Source organism: Triticum aestivum, chromosome 5D (assembly GCF_018294505.1).
Source record: "Triticum aestivum cultivar Chinese Spring chromosome 5D, IWGSC CS RefSeq v2.1, whole genome shotgun sequence".
Lineage (NCBI taxonomy): Eukaryota > Viridiplantae > Streptophyta > Magnoliopsida > Poales > Poaceae > Triticum > Triticum aestivum.
In genome coordinates, this window is record NC_057808.1 from 464,959,349 (window position 1) to 464,980,018 (window position 20,670).

Consider the following 20,670-nt stretch of genomic DNA (forward strand, 5'->3'; position numbering starts at 1 on the left):
GCTGGTAAGCCTCCGAGAGGCGTCTCATGCTGGCTAGCTTCTTGGCGCTCTCGACGAGCAAGACACGCCGAGCTTCCAGCGTCTCGGTGTCGGCATCTTCTGCAATGAGTGCAGACAGGTCTCGTAGCGTCGCCTCGAGCGGATCTCGGGCACCGTCACCAGAAGCTCCATCATGGCTGATGATGAGCACCTCCATGACGGGTGCTGCCGCCGCTGTCGGCACGAGGGAGAGGGTCATCGATGACCACCACGTTGGTGGGGAACGCGTCGAGTGACGCCGTGTCGGGGTCGACGAGCATTGGGTCGGTGGAGCCGATCGACTCCAAGTCGGAAGCTGGCTCGTTGGCGATGCGGAGCTGGTCGAGGAGGCTGACGAGGTGGCTCTCGGGGCCATCTGTGCCTGCGTCGGATGCAGGCTCGTCGGAGAGGCGGATCTCGCCAACAAGATCAGCGAGGCAGCTCGCCGCGCAAGCGACCTCCGCGCCATGCAGCGCGTCGGCGTAAACGCCGTCTGGCGTGCCGAGCTGGCTGCACTCAGCAGGAAGGAAGAGGGTTCCCGTCCAGAACAGATCTCCGGACGACGGTGCACCTAGCCCCATAGTGGGCGCCAAATGTCGGGGTTTTGGTGCGACATATGCCAACGGGTGGCTTATCATGGTGGGGGATAGTAAGATGTCGTCGGTGCGAGGAAGCGGGATGAGGCATAGACACGTACGCCAGTGAACTTTATCCAGGTTCGGGGCTCTCCTAGGAGATAACACCCCTAGTCCTGCTCTGCGGGGTCTCCGCATGCTCACTATCTCAACAAGTAGCTACAAGATGCTCCTTGAGCTGTTTGCTAGAGGAGGAAGAAGGGCAGGGCTAGCTCTTTCCTCTCTCTATGTGTGTGGTTGTGTGATCTAAGGGTATGAACCCTTTGCATGGGTGCCCTGGGGGGTTTATATAGGCCTACCCCCAGGCGTACAATGGTAAACTAGCCGGGTGTAGGCCCAGGCCGTCAGTGTCTCTTGTGGCCGGCTTCTCCGCTGGCTGCTGGGGCCCGCCGACTGGTGGGCCCCGCCGACTATCTTGTACTTGGCCGACAGGCCGTGCCCACCGCTTTGCGGGCCTTGCCGGCTCCTCATCACTGTAGTCGTGCTTCTAATGACGCTTGCTTTGTCGGGGAGGATGTGGCTACAGTTCCGCCGCCTGGCGGGCGTTTACTGTAGCCATTCCCCGTCTCTTCTGGTTAATGGCACACAAACTCCTAGGAAGGGGGAGGGCCGCCTGCTGGGTGCGGGCCTCCCCCAAGCCGACTGGCCGGGCTTGCCGCCCTCTGGCTTTTGACGGGCAGGTAGGGCCCGCCGCCTGCGGGCCGTACCGACAGCCCGTCATGGGAGCATGGTCCTTCTGACTTGGGTGATGTCACGGGCGGAGGGGCCATAGTGTCGCGCCGCGCAGGAGATCTCCGGCTGGTACGGCACACTGTGGCCATGACTCGCCCTGGATTCGAGGGTGGCAGGCCTCTCTGTAGCCATGCTCCGTCTCATCGTATTTATGAGGGAACAGACTTTGAGGGCGCCTGGGGTCGCCTCCTAGGAGTCGGCCTCTCTGGAGGCCACCTGCTAGGAGGCCACCCGCTTCACAGCCGTCTTCTAGGGTCCGCCGCCTTCCACCAGCCGGCCGCTTGGACCAGCCGACTGCAAGAAGGCGGCGGTCAAGCTTTGAGGCTTGAGGGGCGCAGTCGGCCCCGATGTCTTGAAATGCCATGGTGGGCAGATGAGGCTACCCATGGCCAATAACTCCGACACTATGCTAGTTGATTCTTGCTCCGATAAATTGTTTGCTCGCAAAATCCCTATGCATAGGAAGTGGGTTAGGCTTAAATGTGCTAGTCATATGCTTCATGATGCCCCATTATGTTTCAATTCTTTACTTTTATGAGAGCATCATTGAAATCATCATGCCTAGCTAAAATGCATTTAAGAAAAGCGCTTGTTGGGAGACAACCCAATACTTATACCTATTGTTTTTGTGTGCTCACATGATTAGGATATTGTAGTAATATTGTTTTACAGTTTTGTTTCAATAAAGTGCCAAGTAAAGCCTTTGGGATGGTTTGGATGGTAGTTGAATTGATTATGTGCAAAAACATAAACTTTTGTTCTGAGTGCTGGAATTACTATAATTCACTGGGACGTGATAAAATTCTGAAATTTTTATAGATGATCGACATACAAATTTCCTTCGCTTTCCTAATTTTTAAGAATTTTGGAGTTACATAAGTATGGTGTTTGTTCAGATCATTACAGACTGTTATCTTTTTGACAGATTCTGTTTTCAATGCATAGTTTGCCTGTTTTATAGTCTCTATGGCTTATATTGGTCAACAAAAATTGTAGAAATAACACGATACAGTAGGCATTGTGTGAGAACAATTATGAATCTTGTCTTGATAGTACCAAAGTGAATGATCTGCTCTTTACCACACTAACGCATCTAACGAAGTTTCGTTAAGTTTTGTGTGATTGAAGTTTTCAAGTTTTGGGTGAGATATCGATATGAAGAGAATAAGGAGTGGCAAGACCCTAAGCTTGGGGATGCCCAAAGCACCCCCAGGTAATATCCAAGAAATACTCAAGCATCTAAGCTTGGGGATGCCTCGGAAGGCATCCCCTCTTTAGTCTTCAACATTATCGGTAACCTCACTTGGAACTATATTTTTATTCGTCACATGATATGTGTTTTCCTTGGAGCGTCATTTTATTTTATTAGGATTTTCTTGATGATATTTACAATTGTGTTTTGTATATTTTATTTCAATAAAAGTGTCAAGTATAGCCTTTACCATGCTCAAACTGCAAGTCTATATGTTGCTGTTTGAAAACAGAAAGTTTTCTGTTATGTCTTGAATATTCTTATATAGCCAGACATGATAAAATCTTGAAATTTCTACACAATAAGCTATAAAAAAAAATTATACAGTGTGGTAGTTTATTAGAATTTTTGAAGTTAAATAAGTTTGAATTTTCTTCATGCTTTACAGACTGTTCTGTTTAGAGAGATTCTATTATGTTTGCATATGTTTGCTTGTTTAATGATTCTATTTGAGGATGGGAGTATTAAATATGCATAGGCATTTAGTATGCAATGTTTAATTACAATTTTATTAATTTTTTACATTAGAGAATGATAAGGTTTTTGCATTGATTTATACTAACTTATCTCACGAGTTCTTGTTGAGTTTTGTGTGGATTAAGCTTTTTAAGATTTAGGAGAAATCGTGATATGGTATGAATTAAGGAGACACAAGAGCTCAAGCTTGGGGATGCCCAAGGCTCCCCAAGATGATATTCTAAGAAGTCTCAAGCATCTAAGCTTGGGGATGCCCCGGTAGGCATCCCACCTTTCTTTGTCAACAACTATCGGTTAGTTTTGGTTGAGCCTAAGTTTTACTTGTTCACATGATATGTGCTATTCTTGGAGTACCCTTTTATTTTTGTTTGCTGTTTGAACGAAATACTTAGATCTAAAAATTTTAAATGAGAGAGAGTCCTCACATAGCTACTTTATTGTTTAACTACTCATTTGATCTTCACTTATATCTTTTTGGAGTAGTTTGTCATTTACTCTTGTGCTTCACTTATATCCTAGGAGTAAATTGTTGAATGAATTAAATATCATGAAGTTGAAATTATATGTGCTTCATATGGTTGTATCATGCCTAGTAGTAGTTTCACATTGGGTTTAGAAAGTAAAATTTATTGAAGTTTGATAATCACATTATTGGTCATACAAGCAATTCATGAATGATTAGTATATGGAAGAGCTATTTCACATACAATTATATTATCTTGGACATCTTTTATGATTGTGAATACCCATTAATTATTTTCAAACTTGAGCAAATTAGTTGAAGTTGGACAAGGAAGACAACATAATGAGTCATGGTTGGGTATATTTGCATCGAAGTTATATTGTTATGGAACCTCCAACATGTCGTGCTTGTTTAGAATATTTTGCTAGCCAAAACTTTTGTACTAAGCAGGAATACTACTTGTGCATTCAAAATTCTTGAGCCAAGTTTCTTCCATAAGTGTCCACCATATCTACCTATATATGGTACTACCCTGCCGTTCCAAGTAAATTTGCATGTGCCATCTCTAAAACCTTCAAATAATCATATATTGTTTGTGCCCGTACCGCTCATGGAGTGACGGGGCGGTCAATATCTTCCATGTTAAGTGGATTATTCTCATGATGGGTGTTTATTCACTTGCCCTTGCACGAGAGAGGCTGGTAATTGGGATGCCCAGTCCCGTCAATCGAAAAGAAAAAAATAGAACAAAAGCTCCCCCTGGAAAGTTGAAAGTTTGGAGGGCACCCGTGACTTCGACTAGCCATGGCTTGTGTTTGAATGGTTGAGGGGGAGTTAAACTTTTCATTTCTGCATGGGAACCGCCAATGATGTGTTTAGCATGGAAGATATTGAATACCCTAGTTGTGACGTTGACAGGAAAGGCACACCACTCAAAATGTATTCATCTCTGTTTTAAGCAATGAGCTCTGGCACATCTGCAAATCCATGCTTCTCTCTGTGAAGGGCTTATCTTTTACTTTTGCTATTAACTTTATTTTTGTTGAGTCAATTTCTTATTCCAGCCCATTCTTTAGTTGGCAAGCATCATGTGGTGGGGAAAGATCCAGGCACATATATCCATTCAAATATATTTGATCATGAATTATTATTTTTGACAATCATCTCTATGATAAATGAGTTGGGAGGCAAAACATTAAGCCCTATCTTTATCTTTTTTTGATGGATACTATTTGTTCTAGAAATATGCTTTGAGTACTAGCAATCATAGAAGACTATATGATAATTGAGTATGTAGAGCTCTTACTTAGACTTTGCTGAAAATAAGATGCATTGAAATTGTTTGGTGACTAAGAACATAGGTTGTTAAGTTTCAAGAGAATGCATTGTTTGAACCATAACATGTGAAATTATTGCCACTTGATCATGATGAGTTTTGTGAGAAATAGTTGTTGTTTATGATGCTAGAAAAGGTGATTGAAATTGTCATTGAACAAACTTGTGCACCATGCTACCATTCACACTTCATAAATTATTTCTTTTGTAATTTACTTACTCGAGGACGAGCAGGAATTAAGCTAGGGAATGCTGATACGTATCCAACTATCTATAATTTATGAAGTATTCATGCCATGTTTATAACAATTTTTATATGGTTTTGGTGCACTTTTATATGATTTAAATGGAACTAACCCGGACTGATGCTATTTCCAGTAGAACTACCATGGTGTTATTTTTATGCAGAAATAAAAGTTCTCCGAATCGGACGAAATTTTTTGGAGATTTTTTATGGAATAAGTAAAAAAATACTAGAACAAAGATCCACCGGAGAGGGCCACCAGTTGCTCACAAGGCAACAGGGCGCACCCTGATGCCTTATGGGGCCCACAGGCGCCCGTCTGACCTAATTCCAACTCTAAAAATTTTGTTTCCCCAAGAAAAAAAGAAGAGAAGAAGTTTTATCGAGTTTTACGATACAGATGGGGCTAAAAATTTACGGTAATTTTGATGGACCAAAAGAGACCCCCGAAGCTTCGTGGAAGGACCAGAAGACCCACGAGGACACGACAAGCTCAAGGGTTGGCCCCCCTAGGACGCGCCTACCGAGCTTGTCGCTCCCTCGTGGGCCCCTGAAGTGAAACCGACACCGAAAATTCCTATAAATATAGAAAACCCTAGAAAAACCAAGAACTCCCACGCCACTGCCGCAAGCCTCTATTCCAAAGCGATCTCAACTGGAGGCCTTTTCCGGCACCCTGCCGGAGGGGGAAACCATCATCGGAGGACATCTTCATCATTCTCGTGGTCTCCATGACGAGGAGGAAGTAGTTCACCCTCGGGGCTGAGGGTATGTACCAGTAGCTATGTGTTTGATCTCTCCCTCTCTCGTGTTCTTGATCCGGCACGATCTTGATGTAACCATGAGCTTTGGTAATATAGTTGGATCATATGGTGTTTTTCCCTCTCTATCTTGTTGTGATGAATTGAGTCTTACTCTTTGAGGTTTGGTTATGTTGGATTTGAGATCACTTGATGTATGTCTTGCATGTGGATACCCGTGGTGACAATGGGGTATTCTATTGAGTCACTTGATATATGTTTGGGTATCCAACTTGCGGATTCCCGTGGTGACATTAGGGTAATCTAGGCACATAGGTTGATACACGTTTTCGTCCTACGTTCTCTTTGGAGTGATTCTTCGTCGCACGTTGAAGGATTGTTATATGATTCAATTATGTTAGCACTGTTGAGAGATTGCACTAGTGAAAGTATGAACCCTAGACCTTGTTTCTAAGCATTGCAATACCGTTTGTGCTCTGTTTTACTACTTGCTACCTTGCTATTTTTATTATTTCAGATTACAAAAACCTGTATCTACTATCCATACTACACTTGTATCACCATCTCTTCGCCGAACTAGTGCACCTATACAATTGACAACTGTATTGGGTGTGTTGGGGACACAAGAGATTTCTTGTATTTGATTGTAGGGTTGTTTGAGATCATGATAACCTCTGCTTCCCTCTACGAAGGTCCTATCTTTTATTTTCCAGTCTTTACTTTTATGCAAGAGTCAAAGTATATATCTCCATTCCAACCCTAATTATTCTCCACTTGCCAAGCATCATGTGGTAGGGAAAGATCCAGGCACATATATCCAGTTGGATGTAGGTGATCATAAGTTATTATTGTTGACATTATCCCTGAGATAAACAAGTTGGGAAGTGAAATATAAAGGGCCATTTGCATTTCTGTCCCTATCTCGAACCACCTACTCAGATTTGCCCCTAATTTCGAAGCCTGCTCAAATTTGCCCCTCTACCGTTAGGTGCACTTACAGAAATGCCCTTATGTGCCGTTACCATCCGGTCAAAGTGTTGTGACCGCTATCTCAACATTTTCTAGACATTGTTGCCCTTGCCTCCTCATGTCACTGACATGCGGGTCCCACACTAAAAAATAAAAGGGAAAAACTCATTCTCTCACTCCTCTCTCATACAAACTTACATGTGGGGCTGAAGTAGGAAAAAAGAAACAGAAAATACTTTCTCTCACCCCTCTGTGTGACTTACAGCTGGACCCAACCAGATAAAAAATAATAATAATCCTCTCTTAGAACCCCTCTCTCTCTCTCCCTGACATGTGGGCCATGGACCCACTATCAGGGTAACATCGGTCCACGCCGGAGCGCATGCCCGGTCGTGAATGGCTGAGCTCATCGGTGCCTTGCTGGCGGCTGACCGTAGGTGGCCGGACGACCATGGTCGGAGGGAGCAAGGTGCGGGGCAGCTGCGAGAGGCGCTCCGGGGCGCGACAGGCGTAGGTGGGTGTGCGCACGACCGATCCAACCGAGCTTTGTTCATGGCAGCCGGCCCCGGGCGGGGCTCCGGGCATGAAATCGAGCAAGGGGAGAGGGGAATCGGGCCGCAAGGTCATGGAGAAGATGACAGGGTGGTCGGGGTGTTCTACAGTTGGTTGAAGCGCCTGAATTTAGGGGACAAAGAGTGAGCGGCAACCGGAGTTGGAGAAGATGGAGTCGACGGCGTCATCTACGTCCGTATACAGTCAATATCTTTGGTGGAGAAGGTCAGGGCACCTCGTTAGAGCTCCAAGAAACACCGGTTCTTCGAGGGGAGGACTGCCGCCGCGTGCATGAAGTCATGGCATCATCGGAGTTCTTCTGGACACGGCGGCGCCAGAGGGTGAAGGGGAAGAGGGAGAGGGAGAGAGAGGGCAGCAACGCATTGGAAGCCAGCGGCACGGATCGGTGGATCGGGGTTCACCGGAGTGGAGAGAGTGGCCGGCCCGTCGTGAGGTAGGAGAGAGAGAGGTGAGAGTGAGTGCTTTCCCTTTTCTTTTTTCTTTCTTCTTTTTCTACTTCAGCCCCACATGTAAGTATGTGTGAGAGAGGAGTGAGAGAAAGAGTTTTTTTCCTTTTGTTTTTTTAGTGTGGGACCCGCATGTCAGTGACATAAGGAGGCAAGGGTAACAATGTCCAGAAAACATTAAGATAGCGGTCAAAGCACTTTGACCGGACGGTAACGGCATAGAAGGGCATTTCTGTAAGTGCACCTAACGGCAGAGGAGCAAATTTGAGCACGTTTCAAAACTAGGGGCAAATATGAGTAGTGGGTTCGAGTTAGGGACACAAATGTAAAAGATCCTACTATTAAAACCCCGTCTTCCTTCGTGTCTGATGGAAACGTTTGTTCTAAGAATATGCTCTGAGTGTTAACAATCATAGAAGACTATATGATGGTTGAGTATGTGAATTTGCTAAATCAAATTCTCTTACATAGACTCTTCCCGAAATATGATGAATTGTAATTGCTTTGATGACTGAGAACATAGTTTTCTAGTTCTTAATAAAGTTTATTTCTTATACTTTGGCATTGTGGATGAATTGTTACTTGATCGTGAGAAGTTTTATGATGATTTATTGCGGTTATAATAATGATCATGATGCTACCATGTCCATATTTTGTTTTATCAACACCTCTCTCTATAAAATTGTAGTGATGATCATCGAGTTTAGTATTCGCTTGAGGACAAGCGAGGTTTAAGCTTAGGGGAGTTGATACGTTCATTTTGCATGATGTTTTCCTACTGTTATTCATAATGTTTTGGGTCAATATTTCACTTCATGAGGCAATTCTAATGACTTTTCTCTCTTAATATGCAAGATTTATATGAAGAGGAAAATTGCCGCCAGCTGGAATTCTGGACCTGAAAAGCGCTACAACAGAGATAGCTATTCTCCGGAGCCCCAAATGAACTAAAAGTTTATGGAGATTTATTTTGAAATTAATAAAAAATACTGGAAGAAGAATTAGTAGGAGGGGCCCACCAGTGAGCCACAAGCTCAGGTGGCGCCCCCTGGGCACGCCATGTGAGCTTGTGGGCCCACCAGTAGGCCTCCGTAGCCCTCCTTCTCCTATATGATGTCATTTTCCCTAGAAAAAAGTCAATAGAAGACTTTTGGGATGAAGCGCCGCCATCTCGAGGTGGAACCTAGGTAGGAGCACTTCTGCTCTTCGACGTAGTGATTCCACTGGAGATACTTCCCTTAGGGAGGGGGAAATCGAAGCCATCGACATCACCAACGTTCCTCTCATCATGGGAGTGTTGGGGAACGCAGTAATTTCAAAAAATTCCTACGCACACGCAAGATCTATCATGGTGATGCATAGCAACGAGAGGGGAGAGTGTAGTCCACGTACCCTCATAGACCGTAAGCGGAAGCGTTATGACAATGCGGTTGATGTAGTCGTACGTCTTCACGATCCGACCGATCCTAGTACCGAAAGTACGGCACCTCCATGATCTGCACACGTTCAGCTCGGTGACGTCCCACGAACTCTCGATCCATCTGAGTGTCGAGGGAGAGCTTCGTCAGCACGACGGCGTGATGACGGTGATGATGAAGCTACTAGCGCAGGGCTTCACCTAAGCACTACGACGATATGACCGAGGTGGATTATGGTGGAGGGGGGCACCGCACACGACTAAGACAATGATCAACTTGTGTGTTTATGGGGTGCCCCCCTCCCCTGTATATAAAGGAGTGGAGGAGGGGGAGGGCCGGCCCTCTCTATGGTGTGCCCTAGGGGAGTCCTACTCCCACCGGGAGTAGGATTCCCCCCCTTCCAAGTAGGAGTAGGAGAGGAAGGAAGGAGGAGAGAGGGAGGAAGGAAAGGGGGCCCGGCCCCCCTCCCAATTAGGATTGGGCTTGGGGGGGCCCTCCTAGGCCTCCTCCTCCTCTCTCCCACTAAGGCCCACTAAGGCCCATACACTCCCCGGGGGGTTCCGGTAACCTCCCGGTACTCCGGTAAATGCCCGAACTCACCCGGAACCATTCCGATGTCCAAACATAGCCATCCAATATATCGATCTTTATGTCTCGACCATTTCAATACTCCTCATCATGTCCATGATCACATCCGGGACTCCGAACAACCTTCGGTACATCAAAACACATAAACTCATAATACCGATCGTCACAGAACGTTAAGCGGCGGACCCTACGGGTTCGAGAACTATGTAGACATGACCGAGACTCATCTCCGGTCAATAACCAATAGCGCAACCTGGATGCTCATATTGGTTCCTACATATTCTATGAAGATCTTTATCGGTCAAACCGCATAACAACATACGTTGTTCCCTTTGTCATCGGTATATTACTTGCCCGAGATTCGATCGTCGGTATCTCAATACCTAGTTCAATCTCGTTACCGGCAAGTCTCTTTACTCGTTCTGTAATGCATCATCCCGCAACTAACACATTAGTCACATTGCTTGCAAGGCTTATAGTGATGTGCATTACCGAGAGGGCCCAGAGATACCTCTCCGACAATCGGAGTGACAAATCCTAATCTCGATCTATGCCAACTCAACAAACACCATTGGAGACACCTGTAGAGCACCTTTATAATCACCCAGTTATATTGTGACGTTTGGTAGCACACAAAGTGTTCCTCCGGTATTCGGGAGTTGCATAATCTCATAGTCATAGGAACATGTATAAGTCATGAAGAAAGCAATAGCAACATACTAAACGATCAAGTGCTAAGCTAACTGAATGGGTCAAGTCAATCACATCATTCTCTAATGATGTGATCCCGTTAATCAAATGACAACTCATGTCTATGGCTAGGAAACTTAACCATCTTTGATTCAACGAGCTAGTCAAGTAGAGGCATACTAGTGACACTCTGTTTGTCTATGTATTCACACATGTACTAAGTTTTCGGCTAATACAATTCTAGCATGAATAATAAACATTTATCATGATATAAGGAAATATAAATAACAACTTTATTATTGCCTCTAGGGCATATTTCCTTCAGGGAGGACCAATCTCCATCAACATCTTCACTAGCACCGTCTCCTCTCAAACCCTAGTTCATCTCTTGTATTCAATCTTTATCTCAAAACCTCATATTGGTACCTGTGCGTTGCTAGCAATGTTGATTACATCTTGTAGTTGATGCTAGTTGATTTATTTGGTGAAAGATTATATGTCAGATCCTTAATCATATACAATACTCCTCTGATCTTTAACATGAATATGATTTGTTAGTAGTTCTGTTTGTTCTTGAGGACATGGGAGAAGTCTTGTTATATGTACTTATGTGAAGTTGGTATTCGTTCAATATGTTGATGATGTGTATGTTGTTCTTCCTCTGTGGTGTCGTGTGAACGTCGACTACATGACACTTCACCATGTTTGGGCCTAGGGGAAGACATTGGGGAGTGATAAGTAGATGATGGGTTGCGAGAGTGACAGAAGCTTAAACCCTAGCTTATGAGTTATTCCGTAAGGGGCTGATTTGAATCCATATGTTTCATGCCATGGTTAGATTTATCTCAATTCTTATTTTGTAGTTGTGGATGGTTGCAAGAGAGGATAATCATAAGTGGGTTGCTTGTTCAAGTAAGAACATCACCCTAGCACTGGTCCACCCACAAATCAATTTGTCAAAGTAGTGAACGCAAATCAACTAAACATAACGAACATGACTAGACAAGAATTCCCATGTGTCCTCGAGAACGTTTTGCTCACTATAAGAAGTACTCTAGGTTTGTCCTTTGCTATAAAAAGGATCAGGCCATCTTGCTGCACCTTGTTGCTATTGTCACTTGTTATGAATTATCTTGTTATCGAACTACACATTACTACTACTTTGCTGAAAACCCCTTATCATTTCCTTATGCTCCTCGTTGGGCTCGATACTCTTACTTATCGAAAGGACCACGATTGATCCCTATACTTGTGGGTCATCAAGACTCTTTTTTGGCGCCGTTGTCGGGGAGTGAAGCGCCTTTTGTAAGGAAACATTTATACCGAGTGCTGAAATTTATCCTTAGTTGTCACTATGGAAAGTAATCCTTTGAGGGGCTTGTTCGGGGTATCTTCACCTCGACCAGATTCGTTTTGCAAAAAAATCAATTAATTTGGATTTATAAATTGCAAGTTATGCCCTATTTGAATTTGAATTCATTTTGTTTGAATTTGAGTTTTAAACTATTCAAATTACAAAATTTATTAGTATGTGTGAAAGTGCATTTCCTAAGGATCATTTTGCAAAAAGTTTCACTCAATTTGGATCTACGTGTGTGCGTGCGGGTGCATGGGCGACGTGGGCGAGCGGTTGTTGGAAGTGGGGGACGACCCTGACGCGTGGGTCTTGTGCGTCAGCGGCTCAGGGAGAGAGAGGCGCATGGGGGAGTGTCCTGCTGGGCTGGCTAGCTGGGCTGCGGCCTGGTTAGCTGGCTCGGCTGGGCCCTTTCTTTTTTTATTTCTTTTCATGTTTTCTGTTTTGCCTTTGTTATTTGTATTTGATTTTGAATTTGAATTTTCCTTCAAAAGCCAACTTGCTCGAAATTCAAATATGATTATTTGGGAGCATGTCAACATTTTGTTTGCGAAGTTTGGACATATAATTTCTGCACTGTATATTTCCCTTTCGAATTGGAATTTGGAAAATTGGCAGAAGTCAAGCATATTATTTGGACTTATGAAATTTATTTTCTTGCCAAATAAATGCAAAGCCATTTGTAAACATTTTACCTTAATTTTGAATTGGTTCCAAGATCCAACTCAATTATTTAGGAAAATTATCAGACTTGAATATTACATAGGTCTTATTAAGGATAGCCATATGCCTAAATGAATATTTTCTATATACCATGATTTGGTTTCAACCAAAGTCTTGCTAGGTTGCAACTAGTTGCATTGGGCTTGGACCTTCCTAGACAATCAATCAATCAAGCAAGCAAGCAAATTTAGTTGGCTAGCATTTCAAGCATGGGTTTCCTAGGAAATTTTTAGTTCCCTATGAATTTTTTAACATGCCAAATTTGGGAAAAATCTATGGTGTGATAAAGAGAGAGCCATCTGGCCACTACTATGGACTCGTAGGTCCTGAAAGGACTACTCAAACATCATCATGGAGGCAGCAGGATTGATGAAGATGGCCTCCCCAATTTTTCCCTCATCTGGAAGATTTCTAGAACAAGGCTCCAGACGGGATCGCTTCAGAACAGAGGCTTACGACGGCGATAAAATTGTTTCGGGTCTCGCTCCGAGCGTTTTGAGCATCAGGGGGCCTACATGTCTACTCGGCGCCCCCTGGCTTTTGGCCCCCTCATGGGTCTTCTGGTCTCGCACCGAAGCTTCTAGGATCTCTTATGTTCCAGAAATATCGTTAAAAAGTTTTGTCGTGTTTGGACCTTCGTAGGTATCGAATTTTTGTAAAACGAAAAACAAGCAAAAAACAACAACTGGCAGTGGGCACTGGATTAATATGTTAGTCCAAAAAATAATATAAAAGGATGGACAAAGTATGTAAGAATGATGATATAATAACATTTAACAATAAAAAATTATAGATAAGTTTGAGACGTATTAGTCATCAATTCACCAAAAAAAGAGGGAGATGAAAGTGCAATTGTCGCTCAATTATGATTTTGGAGTTGATCACAATACAATTTGTGAGAAATAATGTGAGTTGTCAAGTTTATTTCAGGACATTCTCTATTTTGCCTATGGACTTCGGTAACCCCATCGATACAAAAAGGGAAAAAGATGGTGTTTTTCATGGCTCGGAAAGTTTTTGGGTTACCTTTTATACTCATAGGAACATCCATACTATCAAGAGGGGTTGCTGAGATTAGGGAGTTGGGAAACTCAAACATTTCCTGTACACACTTTTCTCAAGAGATTCAATGACCATCGGAAGGGTTTTGTCACCAAGGAAGTATCCACCTCTAGAGGTCCAGATGCCTGGACACCTCTGGGTCTGGGTGCCCGGAGGCACCAGAGGGATTGCTCGTGGTCTCGGACGTGTCCAAGTGTTGGGGGTCCCCGGAGTCCGGGTACCCGGGATCTTGGACACCCGGGTGCCCGGCCCTCTCGCTCGCTCGATGTTTGATCTATCCGGGTGACTAGGGACTTTGTCCCCCCGGTGCCCAGGGCATGGCACCATTTCTTTGCACGGCCCGAGTACCCGGTGTTGCAGGTAGGCTACAACTACTTCCCCCATGGAGGGTATAAATACCCCATTCTTCCACCTCCTAGCCCTAAATTCTTCTAGCTTTTCCCCTCCATTGCCAAACACGAAAAGCTTGATATCTCCATCTTCATCCACCCAAACTCACCAATACTTTGGGGATTGGAGGAGATTCACCCGATCTACATTCCTACCAAACCGTCTTGCGATCCCCGGCTTCTACATCTTCATCAACTTGTTACTCTTGGGTGTTCGGGCACCCTAGATGGAAGAGGTCACCGCGGAGCCACATTCCATTGTGGTGAAGCTTCGCGGTGGTGTTGGGAGCCTCCAATTAAGTTGTGGAGATGGCCCAACCTTGTTTGTAAAGGTCCCGGTTGCCGCCTTCAAGGGCACTGTTAGTGAATTCACGACACCTTGCATTGTGTGAGGGTGTGAGGAGAATATGGTGAGTCGTTGGGAGCATTGTGATTCCACACCCCTCAAACAGAGATGTACCTCCCCCCAAAGGAGGGAACTTCAAAAATATATTCTCGTCTCCATCGACTTCACTTGAGGTTATTTCGGTCTTCGTTGCTTTGCTTGTCATGTAGGTTGTCCACCTAGTTGCATATCTAGACAACCTATTATTTTGTTGAGCCTAAAATTTGCAAAAGAAGTTAAAAATTTGTTAGTTGCCTAATTACCCCCTCTAGTCGACCATACCATTCCTTTCACGCGGACGACTTGCCTGTGTTTGTCCCCCGCTTGTTTGTTGGGTGATGGTAAGATTGTTGGGGAAGGGGGGGTGTAGTCGGTCCTTTCCGATGGTTGTCTTGCGATATTACGTTGTTTGTTTGCATGATTATGGTAGTACTATAACAACCTTGGTTGAACGCAAGAACTAGCATGAAGGTAATCGACGTTTCAAGCAAATTCCTATCGGAGGCCATGTTCGACAGGATCGGCCTACATAGCCGTGGTACTCTTGTGATAGTCTTCCAAACGGTAAGTGTGTGGAAATTGTTGAGTTTTTCCCTATGCTTGGGGACATGTGAAGTGGAGTATCATGGTCAAGCCACCAACTGGATGGAATGGCAGCTGCGGTGAATAGCGCGGCGGCTGACTAGCCCATCCACCGCTTACTCGCCTACCTTATCCTCACACGTGGGGCGTCTCCCTTCTCGACCCTGCTTCCTCTGTCTTCCTTTTCTCTCGCGCTCCTCTCTCTCCCCTTTGCTCCATGGCGGCGACGAACCTCGACGATGTGTAACGGTGGCCAGAGAGGACGGCTGCGAACCATGGAGATGGGCGACCGCGCTGCGCATTGGGCATGCAACGGCGGTGAGATTTGGGGGAAGAAATGGATGTAACAATGGTTGCTCGGGAGGGAAAAGCGTGATCCAATGGTGCGTGGGGTCTCGATTGTACGGGCCACGCGGCGACCGGCTCTGGCCTTTTCTCTTTTAAATATATACTCTTAGACCAACTCCAACAGGCGACCCATTTTGTTCATAGGCGTGCGTTTTGGTCGGTGCGGACACAAAAATCGGCCCAACATGCCGACCCAAACGAACGCACGTCCGTTTTTCGTCCGCGGGCGACCCATTCCCGGCCCATTTTTTAGCCGGATTTACGTCGGTGCGGACACGAGACGGGCGCACGCGCGCTTGCCTTCTCCTTCTCCCGGGCCCGCTGGTCGGTGGCACATTGACCTCTCCCCATCCAATAGCAAACCCCCGCCCGCCTTCTTCGTCGCCGACGCCGCCGCCCATTTTTTTCGGTGACTCTGCTACCGGCGCGGCAACATCCGCTTTGCAATGCCTCCACCTCCCACGTCGCCCCGCCACCGCCGTCTTGCCGCCGGGGAACCGACACAGCCGCGACCGCGACCAAGAAGCCGCCTCGCTGCTCCGGCCAGATCCTCACTGGCACGCTCGTCGGACGCCGGCAGGGCAGTTAGCTGGTCCGTGCGCGCTGCGGCTCCCTTCGCCGGCCGTCTCCTTCGTCGACGCCCGCAAGCTATTCCACAGTTTGCCAAGGTACAAAATGGATTCCGCCGACGAGTTCTTTTTTCATAATTTCCTTTGCGACTCAGATGATTCGTCGTCCGATGACGAGGAGGAAATATCGGCTGCCGTGTTGGTCCATCACCACCTCAATAGCCAGCGCCCCGCGTTCCGTGGCTCCACTCTGGGCCACCTTCCGGCATTGAATCGCAACCGAGAGAGCGGGCATTTCAAGAAGGACTACTTTGATACAACAAATCCGTTGTTCAAACATCATAAATTCCGCTGCCGTTTCCGTATGAGTAGGCATCTTTTCAACCGTATTAGAGAGGGGGTGGTCGGCTATGATGACTATTTCGAGTGCAAAGAGGATGCCCTTGGAAAGATTGGTTTCTCCTCTTATCAGAAATGCACTGCCGCCATCCGAATGCTTGCATACGGAGTGCGCGGTGATCTCATTGACGAGTACGTCCGTATGAGCGAGTCTACATGCCTAGACTGCCTAGACTCCCTGTATAAGTTCTGCAAGGCTGTTATTCCTGTGTTTGGCCCTAAGTACTTGAGAGAGCCGACTCCTCAAGATACAACCCGTTTGTTGGCGATGAATGCCAGCAAGGGCTTCCCAGGGATGCTTGACAGCATAGACTGCATGCACTGGGAGTGGAAGAACTGCCCTTTTGCTTGCCAAAGGCAGTATAAGGGCCATGCCAGGGCTTGCACTGTCATACTAGAGGCCGTGGCGTCTCAAGATCTCTGGATCTGGTACTCTTTCTTTGGCATGGTCGGATATCACAATGATATCAATGTGCTTCAGCGCTCGCCGGTGTTTGCTAGGCTTGCCGAAGGCAACAGCCCACCGGTGAACTTTACTATCAACGGCCACAACTACGACAAAGGATACTACCTGGGTGACGGTATCTATCCTCAATGGACCACTATTGTGAAGACAATCCCCAACCCTGTCGGAGAGAAGAGGAAAAGGTTTGCACAAGAGCAAGAGAGTGCTAGGAAGGACGTCGAGCGTGCCTTTGGTGTTTTGCAATCTCGATGGGGCATCGTTCGGTATCCTGCTAATACTTGGAGCATGCAGAAACTGTGGGAGGTGATGACTGCTTGTGTGATCATGCGCAATATGATCGTAGAAGATGAGCGCCCGGAACGTCTGTACGATCAAGGGTTTTAGTTTCAAGGTGAGAATGTTGTGCCTGAGCATGGAGGAGCGGCAACGTTTGAACAGTTCACCCAGTTTCATCATGACGTGATTGGAAAACTCACGTGCAACTGCAAAATGATTTGGTTGAGCATATATTGGCTCATGTTGGCAACCAATAGATGTATCTTCTTTATTTGGCTTGCAAAACTATGTGAGACATTTTTACTTTTATTCAGCTTGTAAAACTATGCTATTTCATTCGGTTGAAACTATGTTTATTTGACTATATGTTTGAATGCAAAAGTTGTGTGTGAAACAATGCAAAAATGAGCTATTTGTTGAAATAGGACGGCTAGCCGGCCACGCCGGTATATATGGGTCGGCGCGTTGGGCGCACTGCCGACCCAAATCTAAAACAGGGCGAACATTAGGCGGGCGGGCGATAAAAAACGGACAAAAGCGTCGTCCGTTTGGGTCACCCGGTTGGAGTTGCTCTTATATTGTACTCTGTTTCTAAATATAACTCTTTCTAGAGATGAAACGGAGGGAGTATCTTTTGATCTACAATAGCACATGTCTGTGCATGTTCTTTGAGTAAATTTTGGCGCTCGAGTCTTTGGTTTTCTCGCAAAACGTTTCTTCGGGTGCTCTAGTACTTCGCCGCCGACCGCGAGACGACACCACGCCGCCCACCCACTCGCCGCGCGCCGCCCGCCGCGGCACTCGCCCCGTCCACCATCGCGTCTGGCTAGCAGCCCAGCACAGACCATTCACAACTCCTTCCTCCGCTCAAGCTCCCCTTCCCCGCCGCGGCGCCCTCCTCGTCGCCCATGGCGTCTAGCTAGCAGCCCACCAGAGACCATTCACAACCCCTACGGCCGCGTCGCCGCCAAGCTCCCCCCCCAGCTCTTTCAGGGTGCTAGTGGTCGCCCTGCGGCCGGTCACAATTAGCGCCGACGGTGTGTCCTTTACTGCTCTTGAGGCAGAGCACGTGGCCGCGCGGACAAGGTGCTCGACGAATTGCCTGCCTGTTCTGGCTTCTGAGCTGAAGAATGCAACGATGCTGCCGGGTCATTGTGTCGCAGCCGCCCGTGCTCCGGCCACATAAAGGGAACCGCACCGCGTCACGGTTCTGCACTGCAGGCTTCGAGCTGCCAGAATGGTTCAGGAACCCAAAGAAGGACTGCGACTCCTTTGATGATGACGACCACGACGAATTTGTGCTCCCGATCAAGTCTGATCCCGTGGAGGAACGGAGCCGTGGAGGCAGCTCCGAGCCTCTGTCGCTCCGCCCGGAGGCTGCCTCCCATGATGAGGCTGAGTTCGAGGCTGATTTCGACGAAGCCAGCAGAATCCTGACCTCTTGCTTTGCGTCCCCAGAGGCCATCGTGATAGCCATGGACTGCTGCCCTGTCAGGGTATCAGACCGCATGGTCGAGAAGATCCTAAAGAGGTTCAGCAGTGATTGGGTAGCGGCGTTCGGGTTCTTTATGTGGGCCGGTGCTCAGGAAGGCTACTGCCACTCTGCTGATTCATACAACTCAATGGTTGACATACTAGGAAAGTTCAAGCAGTTTGATTTGATGTGGGGCTTGATCACTCAGATGGATGAGATTGGCGGTTTGGTGTCGCTGGCAACGATGACAAAGGTGATGAGGAGGCTCGCTGGGGCCAGCCGGTGGACCGATGCCATAGACGCCTTCAACAAAATGGACCGGTTTGGTGTTGTGAAAGACACCACAGCTATGAATGTGCTCCTAGACACGCTGTGCAAGGAGAGGAGCGTGAAGCGTGCGAGAGGCGCATTCCAAGAGTTGAGGGGATCGGTACCTCCTGACGAGAGTAGTTTCAACACGTTGGTCCATGGGTGGTGCAAGGCGAGGATGATGAATGAAGCCCGTGATACGATGAAGGAGATGGAGGAACATGGCTTCAAGCCTTCAGTGATAACTTACACCAGCCTGATAGAAGCATACTGCATGGAGAAAGATTTTCAGACGGCTTACGCCATCCTAAACGAGATGTGCTCGAAAGGATGCCCTCCAAATGTTATCACATACACGATCGTGATGCACGCTCTAGGGAAGGATGGAAGAACGCAAGAAGCTTTGGATATATTTGACAAGGTGAGGAGGGATGGCTGTGCCCCAGACGCTTCCTTTTACAACTCTCTCATATACATACTCGGCAGAGCAGGGAGACTGGAGGATGCAAACTCCGTCGTCGATAAGATGTCCAGCACTGGAGTTCCCCCCACTGTTGCTACCTTCAACACCCTAATTTCTGCTGCCTGTGACCACTCCCAGGCAGAGAATGCACTGAAGATGCTGGTTAGGATGGAGGAGCAGTCATGCAAGCCTGACATCAAGACGTACACCCCGTTGCTGAAGCTGTGCTGTAAAAGGCAATGGATAAAGGTACTTCGGTTCCTCATATGCCACATGTTTAGAAAGGACATCACCCCTGATTTCAGCACCTATACCTTGTTGGTAACCTGGCTGTGCCGAAACGGGAAGCCCGCCCAGTCTTGCCTGTTTTTGGAGGAGATGGTGCTGAAGGGTTTTACGCCGAAGAAAGAAACGTTTGATCTTGTGACTGAGAAGCTTGATAAGGCGAATCTCCATTCAGCAAAGAAAAAGATTCAACTTCTCACCCTGCGGGCAGCTGCTGTGAAGCACACTGGTTCCCCTCATTTGAACAAGGATGGTGCTGCTGGACAGCATATTGACATACTGTCAAACGCTTGTGGCTATGAACCTTAGGACAAATGGGAAGGTACAAAATCAGTAATACAAGTTTGTCATTCGACCTATCCGTTCATCGAAATGGAAAATCTTTTTTACACTGTCATTGATCTGTTACAGTTCTGTTGCTCTGCTACATTTAACTATATTCGCAACAGCAGAAAAGAAGACCAGAAGTTCCATAGCAGTAAGGACATTGGCCAAGTCCCCTACCAGCTGCCGATTTTATTCCTTTTCATCACCGTCTGCAATATAAAAAGTATGTGGAAGCGGTTCACCATGAAGCATTTTAGCATATATAAACAGTTTCCTGCAAGCCGGTGAACCATTTTAGTATACATAAACAGTTTCCTGCAAGCCCTACAGAGGTTGTTCACGAAAATGCAACTGGACATGCAAAATCAAATAGGACAGCATTCAGACTTCACAAAATCAGCAGCCTTATTTATGCTCCCTTATTTCCAACAGTTGAGCAAACACATTAATGCCTTTCTGATACCATACAGAGTTAACGCATGGAAATTATCGTCATTGTATATACTCCCTCCATTCCAAATTATATGAAGTTCTAGCTTTGTCCTAAGTCAAACTTTAATAAATTTTACCATGTCTAAAGCAAAATGTGCTAATATTTACAGCATCAAATATACATATGGTATGGAAACGTATTTTATGAGGAAACTACTGAAATTAA

General features: G+C 46.3%; 1 protein-coding gene across 2 annotated transcripts; it reads left to right on the forward strand.

Moving 5' to 3' along the window:
* Positions 1 to 17,824: 17,824 nt before the first annotated feature.
* On the forward strand, positions 17,825 to 20,464 carry LOC123122803 (pentatricopeptide repeat-containing protein At3g22670, mitochondrial). Of its 2 annotated transcripts, none has more exons than XM_044543145.1 (2): positions 17,825 to 20,007; positions 20,097 to 20,464. In XM_044543145.1, exon 1 carries the CDS (start codon positions 18,285 to 18,287, stop codon positions 19,992 to 19,994), a length of 1,710 nt encoding a protein of 569 aa, XP_044399080.1. In that variant the 5' UTR covers positions 17,825 to 18,284; the 3' UTR covers positions 19,995 to 20,007; positions 20,097 to 20,464. The 2 variants fall into 2 exon arrangements, with proteins under 2 accessions (XP_044399080.1, XP_044399081.1); XM_044543146.1 differs by having other exon boundaries at positions 20,138 to 20,464.
* Positions 20,465 to 20,670: the final 206 nt, after the last annotated feature.